This window comes from Brachycentrus maculatus, unplaced genomic scaffold (genome assembly GCF_059751285.1).
Source record: "Brachycentrus maculatus isolate JH-2025_06_01 unplaced genomic scaffold, ASM5975128v1 h1tg000555l, whole genome shotgun sequence".
Classification (NCBI taxonomy): Eukaryota; Metazoa; Arthropoda; class Insecta; order Trichoptera; family Brachycentridae; genus Brachycentrus; species Brachycentrus maculatus.
Genome location: NW_028281298.1, coordinates 657,703 through 674,915, shown reverse-complemented (window position 1 = coordinate 674,915; position 17,213 = coordinate 657,703). Strand labels below are relative to the sequence as shown.

Genomic DNA, 17,213 nt, shown 5'->3' with positions numbered 1-17,213 from the left:
TCAAAATATCAATAATATATTGTTTGAAAATACCGTCTCCCGATTAAAATTGATCAATGATTTGATCAATTTTTTTTATTGTATAAATTAGACAAAAATAAGTTATGAATATAGATGATAGATATTCGGATATATGGTGAATTACCTTCTGGCACTTATAATAATTATTAAAAATTATAATTTTCCGAATTAGCCAATCGCCTTATATCTAAAGACGATAATTTTAATAGATCGATAGACAAATAAATTTTACATCTAAATAAAGCCGGTCCTCGTTTAGATAACCTAGAAAAATTAGAAATAAGTGAAGCAATCAATAAAGTCTTACCAATATTAAATAACCAATTAAATTAAAATTCAAGTCCGCTTTTAAAAGTATTCCCTTTGTAATTCCTTTATCTTATTTCCCTCTCTATGAAATAATATTTTGTGTTTTTTTATTTTATTTCTATATAAATAGGAGACTAGAAATTTCCCACTCATGAATTACGTGAAATTATAGTAACTTTAAACATAAAGAGTAAATCCACTCACAAGTAGGCATAGGCTATGAAACTTAAAAAGTTGAAGCCTGAGTAGGGTCATGATAAGCGGTGTTGCATAAGCCGTAGCTAGATTTCAGAGTCACTTGGACATTAGATAATTCAATTTAGTCTATATTTGACCTGATGGTGGAATATTTATTGCATAAAAAATTATACCCAGTCATATATCTAATTAAAGGGACAATCCAATCTTGATATATGAACACTTAAAGTTACTTCCGGTACTCGGAATATTGTGGATGAGTATCATCATTGAACAACAAACTAGACAAAAATATCGATATCTTCTAGTACACAACCATGATACACGATTTACACACAACGAAAGTTTGATAGTCCCAAGAATTAACAATAAATATGGGAGTCGAAAACTGCAATATATCGTTCCAAACATTTTTATTTTGTTGCCGACGGAGGTTAGAGGTCAAAATAAAATATGGAACAAACGCAAAATAAAGGAATGGGTAAATGATCAAGAGCTAATTCTATGGAAATTTTAAAATAGTTTACAATCTTAATTTTTTCTCTCTTTTTTATGTGTACATTAGGCTAAAATGGATAAAAACAATAAAAAATGTATGTTAAAAGAACTCCAAGACACACAAGGTAGCTTGGCGGGTCCTTGCAAAAAATATTTTAAATACATTAAAAAAAAAACCGGTAGACATATAGAGGTGTTTTTCAGTGGTATTACAAAAAGTGAACGTAAAATGATAAGGATAGTCTTATGGGGTAATTCCAACATTCATCCCATGTGATAATAAACCACCATTGACTATTTTTATGCTATTATTTTTATTTCCTTTTTATTATTTCTTTTTGATATGCATGTTTGATGTTCTTGCCATGATATTCTTCGCTTCGATTTTATCACTTGGGGTATGTTTTATGTGGAAATCAATAATCGCATGGAAGCATCGTAGTGGCTTACAAGCCGATATTCCTACATTATTGCCTCATTACATTTTGAATTTTACAGCAAATCAATGTTGATAGAGCTTTTTTTAATTTAATATATACCACTTTTTCTTAGAATCTATTTTGCAAATACTAAGACTTCCACATTCTTCTTTGTTTTTTTTTTGGTTTTAGAAAGAGAAATGTTTGTGTTTTTATTATTTACATATATACTTCAATTTCATACTATTTCTGTGAGCCTAAGCGGCTCATTATTATAAATAGGCAGGTTTTTTTTTATACAAAAAAGTCCTGGAACTCGCTTCAATCATTATTTAAAAATATTTCAAATATCATTTGAATGTTCATTACAATACTTTATTTCATCACTTAGAAGAATTATATTTTAATGTAATTACGTCAGAAATTGGTTTTGATTTTTGTTTTTTTTTTTTTTCTTATTATTATTTATCCGTGAAAAAAAGGTGCCGGAACACCGTTCCACCGCGTTACATGAAAAAATGCCCTGGAAATATTTCGGTTTCAAATTGTGGTAGAGTGGGTTCGAACCGAGAAACTCTGACTCAAGAGTCCACGACACTAACCACGGGACTACAACCCGACACAATGTTGTATATGTTGAAATATGTTAATTAATTTATGATAACCCCAAGTGGGTATCCTAGACAGGCGCCGTGGTGTAGTTGGGTAGACGCTCGACTGCGAAACTGGCGTCGCGGGTTCAATTCCCACAAAGTACAAAATAAATTCAAGAAATATTTATTTTCAATTGGTCTGGATGTTCGTGATGTATTTTTCACATTTACCTTCCTTATCCTTACTATCTTGCCTGAAGACAAGCGTCTAAAAGTAGAGGCTTTGCGGGTTATTCCTTTTAAAAAATAAAAACTGTTAACACATGTATAGGCACACTCAACATTTATATGTATGTACATATAAACATACATACATAATACAAATATACATGTAAATAATTTTTTTTAAATGTACAAAAAATACATTTGTGATCGTTTAAATTATAAAGCAGAATTTACGCAGAAAAGTAGTCAATGTAACATTAAAAGCCTCTCAAAGATTTATCTCACACTTTAAAAGGTTCCACTGACGATGGAAATAGAAATCAAATAAACACCCTGTCAGAAACACTCACACTGTTCGTCTTTTAGTTAAGCATTTCCGTTTTAAAGAATTGATGGCAGCAAAAAGAACGACAAATCTTTTATCCCCTATTTCGTTGTCACAAGAACGTATTGACTGGAAATTAATATATATTTTTTATTATTTCGAAACGTGTAGAAATGAGCAAGGTGGCATGAATCACGTATATATACGAAATATGTGATTTGCTTGTCTTGGCATGATTCATAATTTGTGTTGACCTTTTGTCTTTTTGGCATTTAAATATCCATCAAAATAAACATACCTGCGTTCATAAACGTAATATGTGTACAACCATAATACTACGAACATCAAACTCAAAAATGTCACCGCATTTTAAAGGGTATTTTATTTTATTTTTAAAGGCATGAAAATAATCTTCTTTGTAGGTTGAAATCTTTGTGATAGTTAGTTTGCTTCTTTTATGGTCAGTCTCCACCCGTCTCTTAGACTCAGCGTATCCGCTACAGCGTATGTCGGAGATAATTTGGTCCATATATGTACAACAATCTATGAACAAAATATCAAATTTAAATCAACCATTTTTTAGTTATTTTTTAAATTATTGAATTTATTTTTCTTTCATATTTTTGTGTTTATCAATTTTGATGTACATTTTAAGTATTATTAATTTTCTACTATTACCATTGCACTTACCTTAAAATTTTAAGTATACTAATTTCATATCTGATAAAAAAAACCTAACTTGACATTTGAAGTAGCTCGTTATTTTGGTAATAAAAATACTGTCTGTATAAAGCAGAGATTTTTAAACTTTATAGCCCATTGCCCCTAGATATGATATTTTTCAGTCGCTCATGTCGATAGTCGTTTTTTTTTTCAACTTTATAATGGAAAATGCATATTTTTTAAAACGCTTTTTAGTGTTTGTTATAAATCATTAAACGTTATTTTTTTTATATTGATTATTATGTTAAATTTAATACACATATTTTTTCAGGTGTTGATTTTATGGTATTTGGGGTATTTTTTTTACTGACTGTAGTATATTTTTAAATTTTGAAAGTATGGAATTTTTATTTATATTATAAATGTATAAAAAAATATTTTTTCACCATGTTTATCTCACTTAAAAATACAGGTTGAATTTTGGTGTATCATAATTAAATGATTTAAAAACTAACTTTGTTATAAAATAACTACAAACCTTATTATAAATTGATAAAAACATGGATTTGTTTCGAAGAAAACAGCATCTTCATCAATACTTTATAATTGTTTAGACTTATTAATTATTAACGTAGTATTATCTTCATTTTAATTCATTTAATATTACCAAGTCTTAAGTAAAAAGTAAGTTTTTAAGTTATAAAATGGAAAACTACAAAATTAGTTCTTAAAATATTCATTATATTTTGTGTATTTATTATTATTTTGTACTTTAAAATGCTAATCTTCTAAAAGTTTAAACTTTTAAATTTTGAAAAAGATTTTTTTCATGATAAAATAAATAAGTTTGTTCTTATAACGGCATTGATTTTTTTTAATCTACAAAATTGATTAACATTTTATGTTTAAGCTACCCTTACTTAAAAGGAATTTTTTATACTAATTTTCATAAATTTTCATAATTCCCTTTTTTTTCATAACACGTGTTTATACACTTTGATGTTTATTTTTTTTTTTCACAAAAATGTTAGTAATTTTAGTGTATAAGTAACTACTTACTGAGATTTTTGTCAACCGGTTTCGAGACGTACCCGTCTCTTTGCCAGGACAATCACTATAACAGCATACAAACAATACTACACATAACTACCATAGCAATATTTATTCACTTATAACTACATAAAATGTTAACACATGCGATTTTGGTCGACCCGAGGACTAACACGCACTAAGGATTACACTAAAATCGCATGTGATCAATATTTTATGTAGTTATTAGAGTGTGAATAGTGATATGGTAGTGACGGTATTATATGCATGCTGCTGTAGTTATTGTCTTAAAGAAAAGACGGGTACGTCTCGAAACCGGTAGACAAAAAATCTCGGTTAGTGGTTAAATGGTATATAAATATTACTAACATTTTTGTTTTAAAAAATATAAAAGTAAAAATGACTAATCACAAAGTAAGTGCTTTAAATATTAAGAATACTAACATATCACTCACTCCTTTCAACAACGTCAAATCTCAAAAAACTTGATTTTTCAGGAAAAGAAGTTTTAAAAGTGTACAAATTTAATAAAATGTAAAAAAATAAATATCAAACCACTTATTGAACTTTTTACTGTGCAACAAATCGTTTTAGGTAAAACCTGAATGTTTTTTCTCCATTTGAAAAATATTTCGTATATTTAAACAAATACTTAAAAAAAAAACATTTTCTTCAAAATGCAATAACAATACTTTCTGCCCTGTAGCAGATAAATATTAAGTAAAAAATATGCCGCTTTTGCTGGTATATAGTACATTTACAGGACATTCCGGAAACATGCACAACTGAAAGTTGACGATTTATGATATATGACGTTGTTCAAAGGAGTGAGCGATATGAGTTTATTTTTATGACAGCATTGAATGTGTTGTATCTACAAAATTGATTGACATCAAATGTTTGAACTATCCTATTTATTTATTTATTAATTACCCTACACATTTACATATATTATTACTACCCTACATATTTAAACTTTTATTAAGGCTAATAACTACCTTCTACTTTTATTTATTATGTTATATCTGCATGTGTGTCCCTTGTTTGCTGCCTGATATGTAGAAGTATCCTCACATGCACACTGAATGTTACAGACTCGGAAAAAAGCGGTTTGCACGACGCTAAGAGTGATATAAAGGAAATCTATATAAGGAGAGATATAGAAAATATCTGTGATACAACCGAATCCCAAGAAATTCAAAATGCTACCCTTAAAAAGAGGATATTTACCCTACAGAATCTAATAAAAAAGAGAAAATCTAAAGAAGAGATTACGTCAAAGGGGATTTATAAAGGTGCGAATGTACATAAATAATGAAAATTTTGATTAACATTTATTAAACAATGTATAATATTATACTAACCTTCTTTGCATGCTTTTTGTATTTTTATATATTTTTTAGTAGTCACATTTAGTAGAAAGTGTAGAATAAAGCTTTGCATGATTTTTTAACCTTTTCCGTACTAATCATCCAAAAATTACACGTGATTTGTATGAAAATCGTAGTACGCGGCTCGCAGCAAGTACCAACTTTCCGCCAGCTTAGCATAATGCCATGTCTTTTGTAACGCTCCGTCAATAGCCGACTAACGGTGGCCATCTGGTAAGCGAGAGGCTGGAAATCAGATCTAACGGAAGCCGACTAGTCTAGTTGTCTCGCTCTCTCATTATAGAAATACAATTATTATAGATATAGAAATACTTATTCTTCGTCAGCCTTTTGACCTCCACTGGCGGATATAAGAGTAGGCCTTTTCCGTATCCTTCCATTTCTTTCGATTAGAAATACACAATACAAAATTAGCAAAAAAACATTCTGATTATTTCATATTTACACTGTCATTGATTAGTGATTCAATTGGTAAAACTGATATTAATGGTTTGTGATAGTTAAAATGTGAGATTTACATTTACCTACATATGTCCGTTACTCGATATTTTCGAAATGATGAGAAAAAAATTAAATTTTCCAGTTCCAGATTTCGTTGCTGGGTTTTTAGTGAACCATATTATTTTATCGCTTTGTATCATTGTGTACTCGTATACGTTGCTCTCTTCTCTCCATTCCCGTGGCGTCGAAATGTATAGCTCTCTTTCTACGTTATATCTTTTCTCTCTCTCATGTAACGAAATATGTCTAGTAATTGTGATGCGTCCTTGAAATCTCACTTTCCATTTGGTCTAACAATCGATTATCGAATTGCAGTCTAAAAAAATATTAGAGATATAGTCAGGAATGAAAGTGAACCCTGTAAATTCATTCATGGGATATACTGAAGTATGCTAAATGGGAAAAAAAAGAAAATATTGATCGAAAATTCGATTCTTATAGGGCGTGGGTATATTTTTCTGATAGTCGTAATAAAAGGTCAATTGGAGTAGAAACTAAGTTTGTGAAAATGTCAGAGTAGGCATTTCTAATTAGATTGACCTTTTTCCCCAAGTTGTTTTCCCGAGGGAACAACACTAAACCACGTGCGCGCGGTGCTATATGTGGGTGTATTATGTATGACATGACATATGCAAAGGTACGTGTCACTGATTTGTAATATGTTTATATAATAGGATTGAATCATAACTCTGATGGGTATATCCAAAGGTGTGTGACTTCTATATAGACTCCTAAAAAGTGTCCACCCTTAAAAAATATGGAAAATTGTGTTTGTGAAGGGAATGTGCTTTTAGTTTGTTTATTTATTGATTTAGCATTAATGTTGTGGATTAATGTGATGATATAAAATAATTCATTGCTTATTATGCAAAAAAAATAAAAAAAGGATTATATCTATAAAGTATACTGAATAAATATTGCTGTAAATCCCTCTCTAAGCACAAAATCTTAGTCTCTTTATTGGACTATACAATACAATATACTACTGCTATAAGACATTTGAGAAGTTAGGATATAACAGCATTAGTAAATAAAAATGTAATAACTTTTGTACCAATGTTAAAACAACAAAAAAGCCTTTTTGATTTAAATTAATATTTTGACAATCAAATATTTACTATTATATTTTTTTTCAGTTATCTTTAGCAACAAAATGTGTTTCGCTAGAATTTTACGAATCGAATGAAGACATTGTCTGTGAAAAGTTAGTTTTTAATTTTTTTTTGTGATATTGTATTTTATATTTTATCAAAACATCTAATTAAACTTAGTGAATACACTATTTGCTAAAATCACGTGTTTTGAAGCGTTTTATTTTCAAACGCCGAAATACATCGAAACACATATCACAATAAAAAGTGGTATTTTTACTGTATAAAATTTAAATGAAAAATGAAAACATATTACCACAAAGAGACTGCCGAATCAATTGATAAAAGCTTTTGAACAGTCTGATAATATCGATGGCGACAAAACCCGGTCGCAATTTAAGTAAAAGAAATGCAAAACTGAGTATTTAGTCGTTAGTTTATTATTATTATAGTATTTTACTCCGTCCACAAAATTAAAACCATTTGTTTTTAAAATTTCATTTCAATAATTATTTATGACTCTGCAATAGAGTAACATATGTGTTTTTGAATATATATATATATATATATATATATATATATATATATATATATATATATATATATATATATATATATATATATATATATATATATATATATATATATATATATATTAAATCTTATATTTAGGCAGTTTTGGCTCATGTGCTAATATCACATGCCTAACTACAATATATTTTGTCTACAATCTTATTTCTTCTCAAAAAATATCCAAGCTGTTTTTAAACTGCTCGACCGTAGTTGAGTTGACAACTAAGTTTGTCAAGTTATTCCAGCCTAGAACTTGACCGTTGGGTATTAAGTTTTTACTTGGGTTGTGATGGAACTGGAAAAGAGAGAACTTTTAGTGATAATATCACAAATTCGTGTTTGATTTCACATTGTTGATTCATTGAATTCGGTGAAAATGTACATTCAATTAATTACAATGTTTTGTGCGACAAACTGGAATAGCGTTCTGATTCTTGAGATACTGGCAAACATATCATATATCACAGATTCTCCGTTATATTAGATTACCGTAAAATCACTGACATTACACTAAAAAAGGCACCTGAATCTACGAGGATACTAAAGCTACTCCGGTTCGATTATTTTGGATTCGGTTGATAACAATTTCCTCTTTGCGATTTTTTTATTTTTATGTTTTCAATAAATTAATCACACAATGATTTTTACTTTCGCACGTCTTTGTAGTGTAATGGTAAACGCGTTTAATTACCATGCCGGAGGTTTTTGGCTCGATTTCTAAAAGGGCTAAAACAAAAATCGGGATTTTTTTTTTAACATAATAGGTGGAAAACAAGTATATATTTGGATTTCCTCAAAATGTGGCGAATGAAATAACTAACCAAAGTATAAGCTGCTAATAAAATGGAAATCAGGTTTTCTAGGCGTTACCCAAAACAGTGGTGTGCACAGAGTTTTAACTAGGGAAAGCAGTAGGAAAAACATCGTTTTATTATTTCAAAAAAATATATATCTGTCATAACTCTAATAATGCGTGTTTGTCGTGGAGAAATAACTGAGAAAACTCATACTTAAAAAGTAAAATATTTATTATTTTTCAATAAAATTAAATTAATTTATTCATTATAATAAACAAATATATTCCAAACTAAAATTTGAAGCATATACATTAACAAAAAATCGATATTATATGCAAGAACACTCTTGAGTCAAACGTTCTCATTAAAGTCAAACGCACATTTCTTTCGCTATCACAGTTTTCCATATTTTCCCAATAAACTATGTAGGATAGGCACTGCTTATGTGCCTATATGAATTGCACGTCGCTGCTCAAAAATGTCACTAAAAAATACTTACAGTAAGTAAACGATGAATAAAAAGGGAGTGTTATATTACCATACCACAATGCTAACAATGGTTTTTAAGCTAGGGACTGACCGGAGCATTTCGTCGTAAAGTAACATTCGCGGCGAGCATCCGACTTCTGATGGAGCGCTTGGAACGCTGTACTGACTACGCGAATGCTCACTTCGTTACGTGTTACGTTACGACGAAATGACTCCGGTCAGTCCCCACCATTATATCGACGGCCCCTACGTAAAGTACTCTATCTGCAAATCTGTTACTTTACAGGAGAGAGCTTAGAAGATTTTTTCAACGTATTCTTTTTTATTAACTAACGGTTTTATCTGAAATTCTAAACTAGTGTTATTCATTCAAAAACACGATAAAATAATGTGTTAAATCGTTTTAAAACTTTATGCTTTGTCAAGATTAGGTAGTTAGCGTTTTAGGAGTTCAGTTCATTTCGAAAATTCGATGTAGATAGTGTCTTATACGCCTGAAAACTAGGCGTAATTTATTTTATACATTTTATTTGTTTGTTTATATTTGTAGATAACGGTCAGTTGATAAACACACACCCCAAAATATCTCAAAATTGACAAAAATGTAGTTAGAGCACTTTACGTAGGGTACGTCGATATATACACTGAGAATGTTATGAATGTAATCGAGTCTTCTCTCCCTTTCTTGTCTAGATGAGGCGGTGTTCGGATGCAGTCTGCAGCAGGTGTGCGACAAGGACAGGTCCATGGTCCCAGAGTTTGTGCGGCACTGCATCCGGGTTATAGAGTCGAGAGAAGAGCACATGAACGCGGACGGACTATACCGGGCCAGCGGCAACCTCAGTCAGGTGCAGAAGATAAGAATGGAGGTAAGAACTAAGTCTAGATCATGGGTCGACAAAGTGTGAAAATCAGGCGTCTCCCAGCATGTAAAATAATTTATCCATTTTATTTTATTTGTTCGGGAATCGTACAGCTTTACATTTAAAAAAATATATATTAAACAATAGTTACATTAACAATAATAAACATTTTTATTTATTGTTTCGGAATTAACTTTGTGGTAAGACATGTTACAATGATTAAAGAAAACACTTCGTTTTTTACCACTTGAGTTATATTATAGACTACATGTTTCAGAAGTTAAACTTCCATCGTTCAGGTCTGTATAATAACTTAAAGTTTAACTTCTGAAACATGTAGTCTATAATAAAACTCAAGTGGTAAAAAACGAAGCGTTTTCTTTAATCATTATAATAAACATTACATTACATTAACAAAAATAGTTACATTAATACAAATAAAGCCAATTACACAATTCCACATTTATTAAAACATTCCGGTGAGTGGTTATATACTAATATTATTAACATTTTTGTTAAAAAAAAAAAATAAGTAAAAATGACTAACCACAAAGTAAATGCTTTAAATATTAATAATATTGAAAATAATTCCGTTTAGGATCTTGCATACGTTCGAAATAAAAGGGTCCTTGAAAAATAAAAGCTTTCCCAATCCAACCATATATGGCTTAAGTGAACTCACACGTACAGTGTCATGAGAATAATGATATTTGTAAGATTTTGAGTGTCAGGGTTATCTCCGCTTAAGAGTTATTTTTAACATTTTTGACATATCAACATAGATGAAGAAGAGTATGAATGTTTGGGCATTTACAGGGTTTACAACCGTCATTGGCTTGTTGAAGAGATCACTTTGGGTACGTGTAAATTGAGAAATGTGGTTGTCAAACATTTGACTATTATTGTACATCATCTCTCTCTATGTAAACGCTTGCATGATGCGTTATTGATAAACAAATAATTTTTAAATACAATTATAAATATAAATTCTTAAAAATAATCTTACCAACAATTGTACAATATATAGCTTTAAAACATTCATTCTCTAAAAAATTGCCATGTCAATAAATTTTTCCTTTCCCAGAAAATAAATATAAGGGCACGTACCTACATCCCCCATTAGCTACTGTTGTCTCCCATCAATTATTGCTGCACATGTTAAGACTGTCACTTGGAATTGTATAGCTACATAAGAACCGTCAGTCCATTTGATCTTCACATTCGTTTGAAAATGCCATAATTAGGCGAAACAATTGTCGCAATGTTAAATATTATGTGTTTTTGTTAATAAAATACAATTTAGTAGAGTCAAAAAAATCTGTGTTTGATTTAAAATTAAAACATAAATTAATCTAAATAATTTTAGGTCGACAAGAACAACTTTGCAGTGTTAGACAAGCCGGACACAGATGTTCACGTTCTGGCGGGAGCTTTAAAGCTCTTCTTCAGGGAACTCAAGGAGCCAGTCATCCCTTGTCGACTGTTCCAGAGGGCGCTGGACGCTACTTGTGAGTACCAAGAAATTCGAGCTTTTAAGCTTTCTAAATAACTTTGTTATTTATTTTATTTATTGTTTCGGCATTAACTTTGTGGTAAGACATGTTACAATGATTAAAGAAAACACTTCGTTTTATACCACTTGAGTTTTTATTAAAGACATGTTTCAGAAGTTAAACTTCCATCATTCAGGTCTGTATGATAACTAAAATATAAAATCTAAAATTGTTCTATAAATAAGGAGAGGGGAAAGTTAGGGGTAGGGGGTTAGTCAAGAGTTTGAAAACAAAGGAAAAATGGAAAGCAAAGGTGAAGAATTTTAAAACAATATATTATTTAATAAATTATTAATAGAATTGAGGTTTTTTTGGATTTCTTAATTTTCTAAATAATTCATAATTTGGCCTTTATGTGGAACAAGGTGTAATAATTTTAATTTATGAGAGTGGAATGAGTGATTTATATTTATTATATGATTTGCAAATTCCGAAAAATAATTACTAACAAGACCGCTTTGATGTTCTTTAATTCTAATCTTAATTTAATTAATTATAGAACAATTTTATATTTTATATTTTAGTTATTATACAGACCTGATGATGGAGGTTTAACTTCTGAAACATGTAGTATTTAATAAAAACTCAAGTGGTATAAAACTAGTGTTTTCTTAAATCATTGTTATTTATTGTAAAAAATTACAAATTTGCTATTTGTAATAATGCTACTTAAGTGAAAATTGGACTCGGAAAATACCACAATTTTCTAACCTTACTCGCACAATGTATCTTAAAATTAGACATGAAACGAAGGGAAGTATTAGAAAAAGCCTTGTCATTTTGTATAAATATTTTATGTAATGATAAAACATTCTTAAGGAAACGACAAGCGACATATATGTATATATACGAGTTTAAAAATGAATAACATGTGTAAGTTTTTTTTAAATTAAGATATATATTCACGGAAGTAACAAAATCTCTTCGTAAACCTCGTCTTCAAAAACTTTGTTCCACATTTTTTAAAGGGTTGTGAACAAAGGGTGTCGGGTTGTGGTCCCGTGGTTAGTGTCGCGGACTCTTAAACCAGAATTTTTCGGTTCGAACCCACTCCATCACAATTTGATACCTATTTCTGATAATGAGCCGCTTAGGCTCACAGAAATAGTATGAAATTGAAATATTTGTGGAAATAATAAAAACACAAATATTTCTCTTTTTTAATGAAAAATACATTTTTTCTCAAATTACCGTTAGCGAAGTTACTGCAAGTTAAAAATAAAAATAAAATTCTTCACTTCAAACTCTTATCCACCCCCGACGGTGCATAGGGCACTGAATTATAGCAATACAGTGTCATAGTGATCGTTAACATAAAATAAAATACTTTTTTCAAATTTGATACTCAATATGCTTGTGTTGCTTTGAAAGAACAAAGAAACGACATTCAAAGTTATCAAGCCTACCTTCAAACTGACTTTAATTTAATATTTATATGTGTATTACACACATTCATTATATATTAGGTTATAACAAGATATTAAGTGTTTTGATTTAAACAAAGTATTACATTGGATATTTACTAGTTCACTCATGTTTAAATGACAATTATTTTTGATACCATATGAAAATATAAATAAAATTACGAACGTAGATTTATTGTGTATTTTGTTTTCAGCTATTACGGATTACACCAGCAAAGTGTTGGAATTCAAAGAAATTGTCAACAGTCTTCCTGATTGTAATAGACATACCCTCAAATATCTCCTGGAGCACTTACTAAGGTATTGTTATATCGCTCACTATAATATAATAAATAATTTAATAAAAAAAAAACATAATCAGTTATAAGATGTACAAGTTGAGAAAAGCAATAAAGTAAAAAAAAACAGTAAACACATAAAACATGAAGAACAATAAAAGCTGGGTATTTACAAGGCTTTTGACCTGTCATAGGCTTTTAATGATCACTTTGCACACGTGCAACATTCACCATTCTACCCACGATCGACAACCTACGCACTACTCAAATTTATGTGAACAAGTATTTGAACACACTGAATATTTTGTAATTTTTTTCATTTTTCAGAGTGACAGAGAGAGAGCAAAAGAACAGGATGCACATAGCCAACCTGTCCATCGTCCTGGGACCGACCCTGCTGTGGCCGCCCCAGGATATGATGAACATCATATCCATGGGGTGCTTACAGCAAAACCTCGTCATAGAGATAATGCTGACTGAGTTCAAATCATTATTCAGTAATAAGAACGACTACGAGACGCCACTCTGACGCTTGTCTGGATTAAACTCCAAACCGGCGTTATATCGACTATCTGAGTTTAAATATAAAAATTAAAACACTTGTTTAAAACCAGTTTTTTAGTTTATTGGTGTAAGCACGACTAGTTTCGAGAACATCTATAACAGCATAAAACTAATTATTTATTGTTTCAGCATTAACATTGTGGAAATCCATGATTCAATTATACATATTTCTATACATGTTTTTTTTCCACTTGATTATTATATGTTTACGACTAGTTTCAGAAGCTTCAAATACTTCTATCTATGGGTATGAATATAAACTCTTATTTATAAGTTTATAATAGAACCTGCAGATGGAAGCATCTGTAGCTTCCGAAATTAACAATTACAATTTAATACTCAAGTAGAAAAAAAGGATTGTTTTATTTATATTTAAACAAAACTCCTCAGTGGAGCAAATCTAGAATTCGTAAAAAAAATGTAGTTTCACAGGTTGATGAGAACATCTGTAGTTCTCGAAACTAGTCGTGTTTACATTAATAAACTCAAAAGTGCTCTTTTACAATTATTTTATTCTTATATTTAAATCATGTTATTCACAAAGATAATGCCAAATTAATGAATAATATACTTGAAATTGTATCTCATGAAAATGTGCAGTAATGTATAATTCTTTCCATTGGAATCAATGTTTTACTTACCATAGTCCTACATATTCACGGATGATCTTCCAATATTGTTTCATAGTAATTTTTCAAAATTGTGTACAGTAAAAAAAAACTCGTTAAATAAAAATTAAGGGACCAAATATCAAAAAATATTTTAAAATTTCGAATTGAGATTTTTTTGTTATTTTATTATAAGACGATGCATGACAATATTTCCAAAGTAATAAGAAACTTGTCTGGCAGTGCACAATGGAGTCCTGGTGCCAACCCTTATGTATGGAAGTGAAGCAAAAAAAAAGAACTTGACTTGATCAAGTTTTTCAAACACTTGAAAGTGGTCCATGAATGTGAAAAAGGTGAAGAGTGTTTGCAAAGAAATATTGGTGTGGCGTTCTGTTCTCTCTGCCAACTTGATGATGAGTTAGTAAGTTAAGTGTTTTATTGCAATGTAAATTAACTTAAAAGGAATTACATATTTTGTTAATAGACGTAATGGTTTCAAGAAATTCATATTTTTTTTTAAAGTAAGTGAATATTCAATTCTCTAAACTGAGTTTTTTTTTTGATATTATAGTAAATTCTATGAGATATATATTTATATATATATATATATATATATATATATATAATATATATATATATATATATATATATATATATATATATATATATATATATATATATATATATATATATATATATATATATATATATATATATATATATATTTATATATAATGTTTATTAGATTTTAATTATTAAACAAAATATTTTAAATATAATATTATTTACCTTTTCTTACCAAATCATTATAGTCGTTTTTTTTTCATTTATTAAATTGATTTTTTCTCTCTTTTTTTGTAATGTTCATGAATTATTTACCACCTATATTTTAACTTTGAAAAATTATTAACCTTAAGACGGTTTTTAAGTAACCGACCACCTTATTTGACGATTACTAATTTCAAGTCTTACTGCGCTTTAGGCTCTGTATGTCATGTGCAATATTTTAAGGATTTTCATTTTGTAATAATTTAATTTGCTGCATATTATTTTGCGGAGAACAACTGATGCTGTGATGATTATTTAATTTAATATTCATTCCTTACAGAGGAATTTTATTTTCTCTCTAAATATTGTTTATTTTGTAAATATTCTTATTTAATTACTAAACTATTGTATTATATTCAAATAGTTTTGTTAGCGATTTATATTCTGTTATTATTTCTAATCGTGCAGTCAGTTTGAGATCAAAGAAATAAATAGATAAATGTCCCCAGGTTGCTGTATCTCAAGAGGTTATAGTAGGCAACAAATTGTTTGAACTATGATTAACTTTGTATATTACAAATTTTAATAAAAACTACCAAGTCTAAAATAGCAGTGCATTCCATAGATTAAGGGAGGATATTCGATAGCCCATAATTTAATTTTCTTTAAGCCCGGGTAACATTTAATTTAATTTAATTTTTTTTATTAAATCACCGTTTTTGTATTGAAAAAATAAGTTTTTCTTCGAAATGAATATACGGTTTTATATAGAAAAAGTTATTGAACGGTGAAGTAAAATAAATATTTAAATAATTCTTCAATACATATTCTAAAAAAAATTCAGTATATATTCTAAAATATTTTTTTTACTTACTTCTGGCTCCTCGCGCAGGCGATCGCTTGCTGAATTATATATTTGCGAGTACTCCCTTACGTTGTAATGTCAAAGTTTAGGAATTTCTTCAGCGTTTCTTTGTTTATTTATTGTATTATATTATATTACACTAAATTATTTAAATAACTTGTCAATGGATTATTATATCAAGAAATATATGTATTTTTATATACAGAAGGAATTTGGAAGTCTCAGCATCCCAGGGCTTACAGCCTTTATATTATTCATCTCTGTTGAAACACCTATAATATTTATCTTGATATTTTTTTCTTAGAGTGAAAGTCCAGTTTCTGATGGAATTAAAAAAAAGTTTATTATTATATTATTGTTTTGTTGATAGATTGTTTGTGAATTTATTTAATAAGAATTTAAGCAGTTACCAGTATTTTTATATGTGTGTAATTACGATAATTGTTTTAAAATAATACAATTTTTTGTCTCTCTGCGTTAGATTTTATGTGACGTGTAATTATTTGAAAGAGTGAATTTAAAAAGTAAAACTTTTGGTTGAATAAGATAGAAACAAAAGAAAGAATAATCCATTTTTTAAAACATCTTTACATCTATATCTTCTTCACGTATGTTGAGAAAAAATAAACAAAAAATATCTCCTACGTGGAGAAAACCTAGATTTTTGAACCAGTATTTGAACACACTCAAAATGTTGTGTATGATAAATCTGTTTCCTTGGATATGTTGTATCACTATAAAGTTTTCACACGGTGAAATCGTTCTGAAAATAATAACGTTCTACCTTGATCAAAAAATTTCAGGAATGTATTGATGAAATAAAAAATGCAAGTCAATTTACCAAAACGTATAATGTCTCTTTCAAAATATATTCCATTGACTGCAACGCACTTATATCAGCGCTTATTTTAATCCTCGAAATACTTTTTTTTTTCATTTTTCTGTATGAGAAGCTGCCTTGTATTTTCCAATTATATCCTTTCCACTGCTAACTCGCTTAGCACGAAGCGTTTTTTTGAGTTAACATATCGCTCACTCCTTTGAAGAACGTCATAAATCAAAAATCGTAAATTTTCAGTTGTGCATGTTTTCAGAATGCCCAGAAAATGTATTATATCCCAGCAAAAGAAGCATATTTTTAACA

At 29.1% G+C, this 17,213-nt stretch overlaps 1 protein-coding gene across 2 annotated transcripts in view; it reads left to right on the top strand.

The window, feature by feature from the left end:
* LOC148301497 (uncharacterized) overlaps window positions 1–14,992 on the top strand; it is a 60,151-nt gene extending 45,159 nt beyond the window's left edge. The window contains exons 7-11 of one of the 2 annotated variants that reach the window (XM_088273169.1): window positions 5,396–5,596; window positions 9,837–10,012; window positions 11,373–11,514; window positions 13,178–13,283; window positions 13,589–14,992. In XM_088273169.1, the coding sequence (XP_088129295.1) occupies window positions 5,396–5,596; window positions 9,837–10,012; window positions 11,373–11,514; window positions 13,178–13,283; window positions 13,589–13,790 (827 nt within the window). In that variant the 3' untranslated portion in view covers window positions 13,791–14,992. The remainder of the gene's footprint in view (window positions 1–5,395; window positions 5,597–9,836; window positions 10,013–11,372; window positions 11,515–13,177; window positions 13,284–13,588) is intronic. The other variant, XM_088273170.1, reaches the window with a different exon arrangement.
* Window positions 14,993–17,213: the final 2,221 nt, after the last annotated feature.